Genomic DNA, 12,710 nt, shown 5'->3' with positions numbered 1-12,710 from the left:
TTAGCATCAGCTTTTCTTTCTGGAACATCAGGCTCCCAGTTTTCCCAATCTAAATAGTCTATCTGCAGAAGCACAAGATGTGATCAGCCTCCTAACTAGTGGCCTTGACTGAATTCTCTATTAAGTGGAAGATTTGGGATGTGCTACTTCTGTTTAGTGCATGTATTATCAAAACTTACCAGTTGCAACTGTACCAGTTGCAGCTAGCAAATAGCAGACTTCTGATTGAAAGTTCAGTTTCAGACATTCACACACACAGGCACACACACACGTCTGCATGTACATCCAATTATCTTCTCCCTGTTAATGTTCACAATTTAAGCTGCTTTTTGCTTACAACAGGTTAATTGTAAAATCTAAACTCCTTGTGGTTTTACAGAGGTATTGAAATACATGCATGGTTTTAGGTTGCCTTCAAATAGGTCTGTACAGCATCTCTGTGGAATGAGGGGAGTGTTTTCCTTTTGGAATAACGCATTATAGAAATATGTAAAATCAAGTTGAAAAGCTTCCTATTTAAAATGTTCATTAAGTTTGAAGATTAATAGCCTTTTATAAGTGTTCCCTTGTTGATAAACAGGTCCACCTCCAAAAAAATCTCAACGCAGAGTGTTTGTTGCAGGTCGGCTGAAAGTGACCGTGTAGGTAACATCACAGTTATTGGATGGCAAATGGAGGAAAAAACTGACCAAAGGCCTCCGGTGACAAGGTCACCCGATACAATTAATGGAAGGGTGAGTATGAGCATTGTATCAAATACAGAAAAACACAGATTTATTGCCAGCATCGAAATAAGCTAGGTTGACATCTGTCAACTTTCCTATCCATTTCAATATTTAGTAGTTCTTTACAAGTTCAAAATACTGTAAAGAGGAGCCTAATGGTGTTGAAGCAGTTTTGTATTTTGCAAAGCTCTTGGTGCTCGTGTCTGGGGTTAAAAGTCTTGGAGAAAATTTTAAGCTTTAGCTTCAAGTGCTCATGCCCTTCATCAGAATAGGCCTGCGATACTGTACGTTGGTGCACTTGGTGCATTGATAACCAGTTTCACAAAGGTGTGGTATTCCAGTTCACATTGTGAATTGGAAAGTGATATTAAGCAAAGCTGTAATGGGGATGCTCAGGGAATTTCCAGAATTTTCACAAGCAGCTTAAAAGATTTTGATAAAACTGAACAGGTTGCTTAAATACTGGATTTTTGGGTTTTTTTCAGATCCCCAGGTATTTCTCTGAGAGCAGATACTTATAGTGCTTTCTCAGCCTAGACATATGTTTAATTCTGTAAACCTTGTGTTCTGAATATCCTGGTGATTATTGCATTAATATCTGTGTGTCACAGTCATAATGTGGATTAGTATCACTTTGTTTCCAGCCAGACCTGTAGCTGCCACATATTGTGCAGTACCTTTAAGGACTCTGGAGCTATGCTAATGTAAAGTAGTTGAAGGGCTGGATGAAAATTTTTACAGCATGTTGAACTGTTCAGTAGAAGTAAATAGGAATGCTTAGAGTGAAGGGTTTAAGTGGAGTTATTATTTCAGCCTCCAGTATTTTTTGTCCACAGTAAACATATTTGAAATATTTATTTTAGCCATGTGTTGAATATTCCTTTCAAGTCTGTGTAATAGGGTCATCACTGCATATTGCCCTGACACTGAGGTTTTATTCTTTACTATTTGTGGTTTTTGTTTTTGTTTAGACTGTGTTACCAGTTGATGAAAGTTTGACAGAATCTTTAGGAATCAGATCCAAATATGCTTCATTACGGAAAGATGCACTACTGAAATCTGGTAAGCTGCTGTGGGCTGTAACTAGAAAGCTTTAGGCATCAGTAGAAGCTAATCTTACTGTTTGTGGCCCCAGGGCTTTTAAGCAGATGTTTCATTTGAATAGGAACAGGCTGCTGATTGAGCAGCCCTTTGAGGGTCATACAAGAATAAATTATTTTATCATCTGTACTATTTTGTATAGTAAAAAGAGCAGAAGCAAAATTTTGTCATTGACTGTAGTATAAAATTTTCCATGCAATTTGCCAGTCTATTCCTAAGCAACCATTGGAGCATTAGGGGAGGAACAAAGGAAAGCAGTTGCTTTAAAAAAATAATTCTTGAAGAAAGGTTAGTTTTCCAGCAAATGATTGCATGAGAGGAAAATGCACAGTACATTAAAAAAAAAAAAGTATTTCAAAAGTTGAATATGTATTTCATTTGCTTGCCAGGTTTTAAATCATTTGGAGGCTTTTCCTGCAAACACTGGAAGAATGGTCATTGCAGAATGACCGTGCTTGGAAAAGCGAGACTGATGCCTGGTTAATCCAGATCTTTACAGCAGTGTGTTGCAGCATATTAGTGAATTGAAGCCATTTACTTTAAAAAAGGAGAGACTTTGTACACTTTTAACTCAAACCCTATGCTTAAATAACATTATTTTAATTCTTTAGTGTTTGGTGGCGCCATTTGCCGGATGTATCGCTTCCCAACCACTGATGGAAACCACTTGAGAATCTTGGAGCAGATGGCTGAGAGCATCCTGTCGCTGCACATCCCTAGGCAATTTGTGAAGCTTCTTCTAGAAGAAGATGCAGCAAGGTGAGTTCAGGCTGGTTTACACGTGCAGTAATAAAGCAGTGATATGGCTGTTACTGAGTTACCAAGGAACATATCTGTGTTAGTGCACAGGGGCACTGAAGAAAAAGTAGTAAAAGCAGCAAGTTGCTGACTGTACAGACACAGTGAATAAGATTTCATGTCAGAGTATAGAGTTTGTACTTCAGTGTATGGTAACGTGAACATACAGAGGTGCTGAGGGGAGAGAATTGTTGACATAGGGAACACTTAGAATCATACTGCAGTTAACTGCACTTAGGAGTTATCTGTTCCTCTCACAAAAGTATTGATAAAGCCACAGAATATATTATTCCATAGTTGTGTGACTGTATTAGAACCAGCATGTTAGAATAAATTATCTTTTTATATATATAATAATTTGTATACTTCAATACACATTGGTTTTTAAACATAATTTAGTTTTAGTATAAAGAGAAAAATGAGGTTGAATTAAATATAAAACATATCTCAGTGTTTCACAGGTGGAGGGGAAGTCTGCATAGATGAGACAGCATAAATGAAAGAGTAATAACTCCAGCTGCTGAGACTTTTGAGAAAGGAACAGAGACAACACAGAAACCAGCTGAGTGGAATGAGTAATTAGAGTAGCAGAAGGAGAAGAAAAATCTGAATCACTTTGCAGGTGAACTTTGAAAAAGTCAGTTGACTTCTGTGCTATGAAAGCAAAGCAAAGATAGATGACAGGAGCACTGACTCCACTCAGTGAGTTAAGAGATGGCTTTGAGAGTCAGAAGAGTAGTTTTGAATGGAAAACAAACAGAATAAAAGCAAGTAAAATGAGACACTGTAGGACAGTAATAACTTTTTCACTCATTTATGAGTTTTACTTCTCTACATTTTAAGGCTGTGGTTTGCAAATATAATGGTTTGTGTATTCTCTATTAAAGCCAAGATTGGGATGGTAAAAGAGCTTTAGCTGTATTTTTGAGTATTGGGGTTTTATTTTGGCTGTGTTTGAATCCACTCCTAGAGATCTAACTAAACCTGACCTTAATTAAAAGTATAACTATCTAGTGCTCTCGTTATCCTGTATTAATACATTTCAATGCCTTTGGGATCTTGTGAAAGAAACTCATGTGTTAATCCATACGAGCAGGCAGAAGTAGCCTACGGTGCTTTTGGGTATTTTCATATTTTGCAAAAATGATAAATTCTCACAGGAAGATGGCAGTGACTTTTTGTAATATATGGGAGAACTAATGCATGACACGACTGAGTTTCTGAAGTTCACATTAATTTTTTTTTTTTGTTGCTGCCATTGAGTTTTGGTTTTTAGTGACGTGCACCTAGTAAGAGTAGTTAGGTCTTAGATTCTAGAGAGTGAATGCTCTATCTTGTCTAGCTGTCCTGCTGGAACCTTGATGGAGGGGGCTTGGGATATGCCATTACACATTTAAACACGGGTTATTCATTGTTTGTTTTATATCTTTGTTTCTCTACAGCTTTCCTCACAGTATGTTTAAAAGCACCTATTCATTATGAGATACAGCCATAATAATGTAAAGAGTTGGCAAGCTTACCCATAATGTGCCATCTGTAATGGATGTAGTTTGAGGACTTGGAGATAATAAGAGCAGAATTTAGGGTGAATGGGGAAAAAAGATGTAGCTTTCTGTAAGACTGTGGACAGTGAAGTTTCTTAAGGTGTTAGCCATGAAATGTGACTGTTCAGAGGCTCTTGATAAGCATAGTGAAATCGGTGGATACATATTGTATACAGTTAGGGGTTAATAACAGCCCAGGTCATTGCTAATACGTCTTTGTATGCTCTGAATTGTGTGGCTCAAAGGCAAATACAACTTTGTGTAATGAGCAAGAAATACTCCCTTCTCTCTCTTCAGTCGAGGTGACCCTCAATGACATGCAAGGTCACACTTTGTATTCGTAGGATCTCTCAGATTTGGCCAAGTGCTCTTTTCTCCATTCTCTGTGCTGCAGCCCAGAGGAATGCTGGACTGCTACACAAGCGCAGCTGCTTCAGTCTTAATGTCCTGGTGACTTTTAAAATGTCCTTGAATAATCACAACTGCTGTCTCTTATATAAAGCTCTTCTGGGCCAGAGCTCCTTGAAAGGAAACATCTAACGGGGGGGATATTTTGAATACCTCATTATTTATGGCATGCACATCCCCTGCTGTCTCAGCCCTATGGGACAAACAAGTAAACTTGAAGTGTTAAGCTGTGAATTTACTTCAGGATGACCTGGGCTCAGACGCATGCCTAGTTTTAGGCAGGGAGTTTGACAAGGTCGATAATAATAGCATCTTATGCAGAAGCAGTTTACAAGGTGAAACTAGAAGTGTCTTTTTCCAACTCACTGATAAACATAGTTTACACTGTTGCCTATTGCTAAGGCAATGATGTTTTTCTTGGAAATTTGCTTCCTTTTGATAATATCCTAAATACTGTGGAGTGGGAATTGTTCTGTGAAATGCTGTCTTAGCTTATGTACAGACAATTGATTAAAACTATGGATTAAGGCTATTGAGAGAACTGCAAAAAGAACTGCTGGATCCTTTCGACAGATGATTGTTTTACTTTTTCTGGGGTAATGTGCTGTTGAATTGTGTCCGGTGTTGACTTGTTTCCTTTTCCCCTTCTTCCTTTATTCCAAATAATGTCTTAATCCAAGAAGACAGTAATACAAACATGATGTGAAATGTAGTGAATATTTTCTCAACAGTGCTGTTGGGGAACAGTATGTAACACAGGATTGCCACGTGTGACTGAAAACCTAGTGGTCAGGGTGCAATGGGAAGGCCAGGGGTTTTTCTGTTCATATCTAGGGGTATCCAGTTGTCCTTTTTTCCACCTACAGTGAAACTTCCCTAAAATCCTGAATCTCAAATGAAGGTTTTGTTGGCTCATCTTTTGTCTCTCCAAACCCTTATTAATGTTTATGCTTCTTAGGCCTTCCCTGCCTGGCCTTGAAAGCTGGTGTGTAGATACCTGGCCAGCGCAGATACTCCTTGTACCTAATGTCAGATAGGTGCTGATCTCCCACCTAACCTCTGCCACAGTTCTGATTTGAGTGCCACCGAAGTTCAGTGGAGTGTTCTAAAAAGGTCCTCATTGTTCCAAGTCACCTGATATGACAACAGTGCCCGTAATTTGCAAATCATCATATAGTTTGAGTGCTCCTGCAGAAAGGTGGGAAACTTTGGTTTTGGCCAACACCTAAGGGTCCTGAGGGAACACAGTGTATTTTGCCTGTGATGAACCTTCATACCTTGGAGTAGATCTCAACAGTTGTTCGTTGGGATGTATGTTTGGAAGCATCCCTAGTCTGGTGAGTAGGTTAGAGTGAGTTGAGAATGTGTCATCTGAGGATGGTGCTACATTGATACAGTGTGAAACTCATTCTCGGTCAAGTGGACAACGGAGCTAAACCCCTCCCCCCCCCCCCCCCCCCCCCCCCCTTTTTTTTTTTCTCCTCCCTAGGGTTTGTGAACTAGAAGAATTGGGAGAACTGTCTCCTTGTTGGGAAAGCCTTCGTCGACAAATAGTTACTCAGTACCAAACAATTATTTTAACTTATCAGGAAAATCTAACTGACCTGCACCAGTATAAAGGTGATTTCTTTTTCCTAATAATATGATACTTCTCAGCCATGATTGTTAGTGCTTCTCTGAAATTGTGAACCCAGAATGTTTTAGTTGGATGAGTAAAAAAATGCTATTATTAGATTTCTTTATTAACATTTATTGTGTTTGCTAATGATCTGAAATTATTTATCTGATTCATTCATTCTCTTATTTTGCCCTGAAAGTAGAGAACAATTATGAACAGTAACAGAAAGGTTTGGTTTCTTTTTTTCCTTTTCTCTGCTTTACTTTCACGTAGCAAATGATGAGTGAAGCTCCTTGAATGTTTTAGCATAAGCAGAAGGTTTTTATGATTAATTTTCTCCTGTATTTTTCAGGTCCTTCATTTAAAGCCAGTAGCTTGAAAGCTGATAAAAAATTGGAATTTGTTCCTACAAATTTACATATACAGAGAATGAGAGTCCAGGATGATGGAGGATCAGGTATTTGTTTCTTTGTCTCATTCTTCACCTTATTCTGTTACTTTTCTCTCAATTTTTTTATTTCCATCCTCAATCATATAGCCAAGTTTCTACAAACTACTGCTCTGTAGTACTAGTGCTACTTGACATTTTTGTAGCACCTTCTCAGATTCCAAATTTCTTTGCAAAAGAAGAGGCGTAAGTATAATTATTGCTATTCCACAGGTGGCAAAACTAGGTTCTGAAGTTAACTGTACCCTAGGTGACACAAGTCAGCCTTTGTGCTATGGAATATATTAGATTAGGCTGCTACGTCCCTTACAGTCATTTTGAATTGTAGCGGAATAGCAAAGGTTCTGACTTCTGTTTGTTGTTAAGCTTGCCTCTGGAACCATCATGTATGGTTATGCCAAATCATACCAGTTTGTTCACATCAAGCTTATTTCTTCCTAAATAACCTAAGTTTCTCCTTCTTTTAACAGTAATTCCCACTAACCATGGACACACACTTGTCCCATATATCCATGTGAGGGATTCCAGTAGTGGCAGGTTTTGTGTAAAGACCGATCGATGTTTAAGGCTTGTTTTTCACTGTTAATCTTCTAGATTAAGAAACAGAGGACCTGCATTCAAGTATGGTTCTTTTACCTCAGAAGTATTTGGTGGATTTCTAGGGCCTCTAAAGCAATTCAGTTTTGCCTGTCCTTCAAAACACTGTCACAAAGTTTTAAAAAAAATCCCTTTCAGAGTAGTTTTTTTAATTTCCACAATTGTTTTTCCACATTAAAGATGTCAAGCTTTCATTTGTAAGTCCTTTTTGTCCATCTCAGATCAGAACTACGACATAGTCACCATAGGAGCACCAGCAGCTCATTGTCAAGGCTTTAAATCAGGTGGCTTGCGGAAAAAGCTGCATAAATTTGAAGAGGCAAAGAAACAGTAAGTAGAAATGTTGTGTCAGCTGTTATTGTGCCTTTTTCTTCTGGTCCATTCTTAGTGATTTGGAAGATCACCTCATTCTATGTTTCTGTTGCACTTCATTCCATAGTTCTGCTATACAATGTGAAGATTATTCCATGTTTTTTTCCAAAGAAGGAGAGACGAAACAGTTTCTTTACTGATGGGCCCTTTCTAATAGTTGTTCTAGTGAAATCTTTGATTTTCCTTAATACTTGTTGGTTCATTTAGCTTAACTATTTTAGGTGTTGGGTTTGGGTTCTGCCTAATTGTGTATTAGAAAATTGGTCTGTAGAACCTCCTCAGCTGCACTACATCATGCTTTCAACCCATAATTTTCAGGAGGCTTTCAGCACTCTCATAGATTCAAGGTCCTGTTGCTGAACTCTTTTTAGTACAGAACAGCTATGCCTGATAGGCCAATTCCTTGTTGACAACTTGGGTTTAGTTTTGGGACTGTTGCTGGAGGCTTTTCTGCATTGCCTCAAGGTTTATGCACAGATTAGGCTTCTGAATCTGGCCTCACTCTGCTCTACAGGCAGACCCCCACAGTCTACTTGACCTCCACAGTCCTGTCTTCATGGATTGTCTAGTGACGTCTCTGGAAGTGCAAACCATAGGTACTAGAGGAAGGGGCAGAAATTGGGAAAGTCCCATATGCTAAAGGGAGAGACCTGCTTGGCACCCACTCCAGCTCCTAAGGAAGAGATAATGTTGTCTGGGTCTGCATTACTTTTGCTACAGTATGGAGAATTTAAGGAACAATGAGAGCAGCAGGACAAGGAGTCATTGTAGCTAGGGAAAAGGAGACCTTGATAATGCCCTTCCAAAGAAAGGATTTGTAGGATTTGGAGCTGGTCAGAGGACGGAGTGATGTGGGGAACAGGCTCTGCCAACTGCAGAATTAATTTTGGCAGTGAAGAAGTGAATAGCAGCATCCTGTAAACATCAGTCAGATATGTACTGATAAAAAGATGGGTGCAAAAATATGCCTAGTCTAATTATTGCTGACTTCGAGTGCACTCAGATGGGACTAGAGGAAACTGTAAACCTGGAAACACTGGTATGCTAGGCTCACCCTTCCTGTTCTTTTGATACCACTATAGCTTTCTGAAATAACCTCCTTCTGTCACTTTAGCTACTGAAGTGGGCCTCACTCCTGCAATATCTAAGTTTCCATGTCTTTTTTTTTTTTTTTTGTTTCCTTTTTTCTCCCCCTTACCCAGTAATTAAGCTGATTGGAGAGCTTAGTTTCTATCCAGTACTTTTCCTCTAAGCTTTACAGAACTGTTTCTTCTGGGTCCATAAAAACTGCAGGTTCAACATTTGAAGGATAACTTTCCTTTTAAGTACTTCTTTGTTACCATAAAAGCCAGTATAGTAGAACTGAGATCCATCTCCTCAGTGTCACTGTTACATAGTTATCATTGAGTTCTTTCTCCTTTCACTGGCAAAACTGTGCTTGGTGCATCCACATTTCCCCAGAACAACACACAGGCATCTGGCAATCTGTGGTTTTTTGCTTACAAGTTTATGTACCCGCCTTGTTGAAAAGATGACTCAGATAAGTTATTTCCCCAAACATCCTTTGTTTTGTTTTCTGCTTTTGGTATTTTCTAACAATCTGCTAATTTTATTTTGGTTTTTTGTTTTTTTAGCAGTTATGAGGAGTGTTGGTGAGTTTTCTGTTTCTGAGAGTTCTGTAGAGAGGGTTTCTGTTCTTTGGGTTGTTTTATTTTTCTTTTCTTTCTTTTCTTTGGCAAAGATCTGGTGTGTTTTAAAGTGTGCAGGGCTTTTTAATGTCATGCATCATGGCATCCCTAATTGTGCTCTAAGTAATTGTAGCTGCTTTGTAAAACATGATGTGTGAATGAATTTCATTTCATCTGCAATGTTTGTTTGTAATGAACAGCTAGCTTCCTGGCTCTCTCTGATCATAAGAAGTTAGAAAGCTGAAGATCAGAACACAAGAATTTTCTACCTTTTTCTCTGTTATTTCCAGTGAAAACTGCCTGGAGAGAGAAACTTTCTGCCAGAGGTGGAAGATAATTAAGATAACTCTACATATTTTTCAATCTTTATGGTGATAGATTGGGCATGGTTTATATTTTTGTAACCCATGTCTTCATTTAAACATTTTCACTTAACTTTTGTTTATTTTTCTTCATGTTGTGGTGTTCAGTGCTATGAAAAGGAAACATTGATTATGGTTCAACAGCGCAGAAGTTCTGCTCTAAATTACTCATAGTTTGAACCCCTAATTCACTGAGAGTGAATTTAAGACTGTGTTACAGTTTGCTGATACAGTACAATGAGAGCTGTTCATTTGAAAAAGCAATTGCAGGTTGGAAAGTAAATATATGTGAACTTTACACCATAAATTTTTCCCCTGATCATCCCAGCAAATGTTTGTCATTAAAAATGTAATAATTCTAAATCAGATTTCAATATGCTGCATGGCCTTTCCTGCCAAATATGTCTTTATGCATGTTAACCACACTGTCGTGGAAAGAAATTGCTCAGAGGAATTGTCACTAAGATCACCAGTCAGTAGACAGCACAAATCGTGCAGGGAAAGTCCTAAAAGCTGAGATTAATTTGCCGTATGGCGTAGCAGTACTGGGGAGTGGTTGTTCTCTGCTCCACTCAGGTGGGTGACCAGAGGGACAAAAATAAGGAAACTCCTTCAAGAATCCCTTGTGCCTTATATCCTTTGAAAACAAATCCCTCATCTTTTCTTGTAATGGAGCTCAGACAGATACTGGGATTAAGCTCCCCCCTTGCCTTAATACGCGTTAAGGGACAAGAACTGGTATTTGTGGCAATAATTTTAAAGTGTGCCCCATGCAACCCTCATCTTACCTCACAGACACGCTGCAGAAATTAGCAGCATTGCTTTAGGGGTAGCATAGGAATTCACACTCCTCAGAGGTCATGGATCTGAGGTAACCGTGCCTGGAAAAGAAACTCCTCTCTGTGTAGTCTCTCAGTGTAGCTGTCTCCATTGAACAGTGCTGAGATTGGTGCAAACACTAGGTTCTTCTGTGCTGTTACTGTGCTGAAGCCATTCATGACTGGCAAAAATGAATAAAATTAAGATAATATACAGTTGGTGTCACCTCATGGTTGATGCCATGTCATGAATGGGCATCATGCTTTGTCACAACTGCAGCTGATGTAAAGGCCTCATCTTTGTATAGCTCTGCTGCTGGGAGTTAAAAAACAGCATATTGCCTGGAAAAGGGAGTAGTGGTGGGTAGGCTCCATAGTTAACCAAGAGCACAACTTCAGCTTAAAGTAATTTTCTCAACTAAAAGGCAGCTTTTGTGAATGGCTTTTCTCAGGTAGGATTAATTCACCCTTTAGAAGTGCTGTTCTCTCTCCAGCAGTTACAGAGGGAGTCCAAGCATCTGTCTTGGACTGGATAAGCAACTTCTGTAGACATCTAAACTTAGGGGACATAAGTTATTTTCCTCCACTGCCAAGTAAGCCTTTTTAGTGGAGCTGCAGTATTCCCAATATAAAGATATGTTTTATTGGTGTAGTTTGCTTCCTTTACTATTTGGAAAAGGTCAAAATTTGGTATTGCTTTATATTGTTACAGCTGAGTTTATAATAGGGAGACCTGTATCATGTTCCTAGTTTAGTATAGTAAGTGTGTCCTAACAGAAGCTACACCAGGGATAGAGTCCTTGGATTAGCCTGGAGATAAACTTTGGGGTTTATGTATCATGAGATTGCTTTTGCTGGTGTAACTTGCATCAGGCCTGCAATAGATGAAGGGATATACTAACAGAAGGATTTTTTTTGTTAATACCACAGTGTTTGCATTATGCATCTGGGTGGCATTTCTGTGTTAGGAGGAGTGCAGATTTTCTTTTCATTGTGCTAGTAGCTATGTGATAAAACAGGTTTGTAAACCAGGCCTCAGTGAAGTGTCTGTGTCGTAAGGAGAGGGAGAGTGGGGCAAGCTGTCTCTGCAAATGGTGGTTCTGTATCTGATGGCAAAATCTATCACCCACATTCTCCTCAGCAAAACTGTCCCTCTGGTGTACAAGCTCTGCCCACAGCCCCTTGGGATTAGTAAATCTGCATCTGAATGCTTTCAGTAAAGGCAGAGAAGGCTCTAGGATCATGTTCCTGCTGTGCAATTGCCCACTGGCCTTTCACTGTTGATTGCTAGCTTAGGTAAATTTTTGTTGTCTGCCATTAATTCCCCAGCATGCCACTGTAATACGTGTACCGCTAGATTAATTTTCCCCCTAAAATCAGTCTTTCTTTTTCAGCACTTCAACAAGTTCCCAGTCTATAATATACATCCCACAGGACATTGTTAGAGCAAAGGAAATTATTGCACAAATCAACACCCTGAAAACGCAGGTCAGTTATTATGCGGAACGGCTCTCAAGAGCTGCCAAGGATAGATCAGCTAATGGCCTTGAAAGAACACTTGCCATCCTAGCAGACAAGGTAGGAGAATAAAACATTTCTACACTGAAGCACAGTGTATTTTTTTTCTCTGTCTATCTTTAGTAAATTTTCTTGGAACGTCTATTTACCTTGTTCAGTAGTGTATTGTAACGTGTGCAGTCCTAAAGAAAAAGCAAACTCAGACCAGCCTTTAAAATTTGCTGGTTTTTATTTAGGTTGTCTCCTACTTTGCACATTCGAGCCTTCACCTCCTCTTGAGAGTGCAGTGGAGAGCAATGTCCTCTGGTTCCTCTGTTCATTCATCATATTCCAGAAGTGTGCATTCTTCACTTTCTTTTATACCCTTTTCTCCATAACCACCTGTTTTATTTTAATGTTTCTCTGAGTCATCTGTCAAGCAGCAGCAACTGGGCAAAAAAGTTAATGAAACAATTCTGTATTTTTCCACTGACAAAATAAGGAATAATGGTGACACAGCCTTTGTTTGAATTATAGTGATGTGAATCACTTATTTCTTGTTGGGTACTTGGTTGGGTACTCCAGAAACCAGACTGGACCCACAGCTGAACACAATCTTATTTACAGGGACAAAAAACGAAATACAGTTTTACTGACCTCTTCTGGCCCTGAAGCAGATCTGAAGGTTGTAAATGGCAGTAATGGCCAATGAACTCGCCATAAATTGTCCCAGT

At 39.0% G+C, this 12,710-nt stretch overlaps 1 protein-coding gene across 14 annotated transcripts in view; it reads left to right on the top strand.

Moving 5' to 3' along the window:
- INPP4A (inositol polyphosphate-4-phosphatase type I A) overlaps positions 1 to 12,710 on the top strand; it is a 134,172-nt gene that overhangs the window by 85,975 nt on the left and 35,487 nt on the right. For 6 of the 14 annotated variants that reach the window (XM_074859013.1, XM_074859016.1, XM_074859014.1 and 3 more), the window contains 8 exons: positions 581 to 734; positions 1,697 to 1,787; positions 2,438 to 2,585; positions 6,066 to 6,196; positions 6,547 to 6,651; positions 7,461 to 7,569; positions 9,246 to 9,263; positions 11,874 to 12,057. In XM_074859013.1, coding sequence (XP_074715114.1) covers positions 581 to 734; positions 1,697 to 1,787; positions 2,438 to 2,585; positions 6,066 to 6,196; positions 6,547 to 6,651; positions 7,461 to 7,569; positions 9,246 to 9,263; positions 11,874 to 12,057 — 940 coding nt within the window. The remainder of the gene's footprint in view (positions 1 to 580; positions 735 to 1,696; positions 1,788 to 2,437; positions 2,586 to 6,065; positions 6,197 to 6,546; positions 6,652 to 7,460; positions 7,570 to 9,245; positions 9,264 to 11,873; positions 12,058 to 12,710) is intronic. The other 8 variants (XM_074859020.1, XM_074859024.1, XM_074859019.1 and 5 more) reach the window with 5 other exon arrangements.

Source organism: Strix uralensis, chromosome 2 (assembly GCF_047716275.1).
Source record: "Strix uralensis isolate ZFMK-TIS-50842 chromosome 2, bStrUra1, whole genome shotgun sequence".
Classification (NCBI taxonomy): Eukaryota; Metazoa; Chordata; class Aves; order Strigiformes; family Strigidae; genus Strix; species Strix uralensis.
Note: the sequence above shows the minus strand (reverse complement) of the source record. Positions and strands in the feature narration are given on the sequence as shown.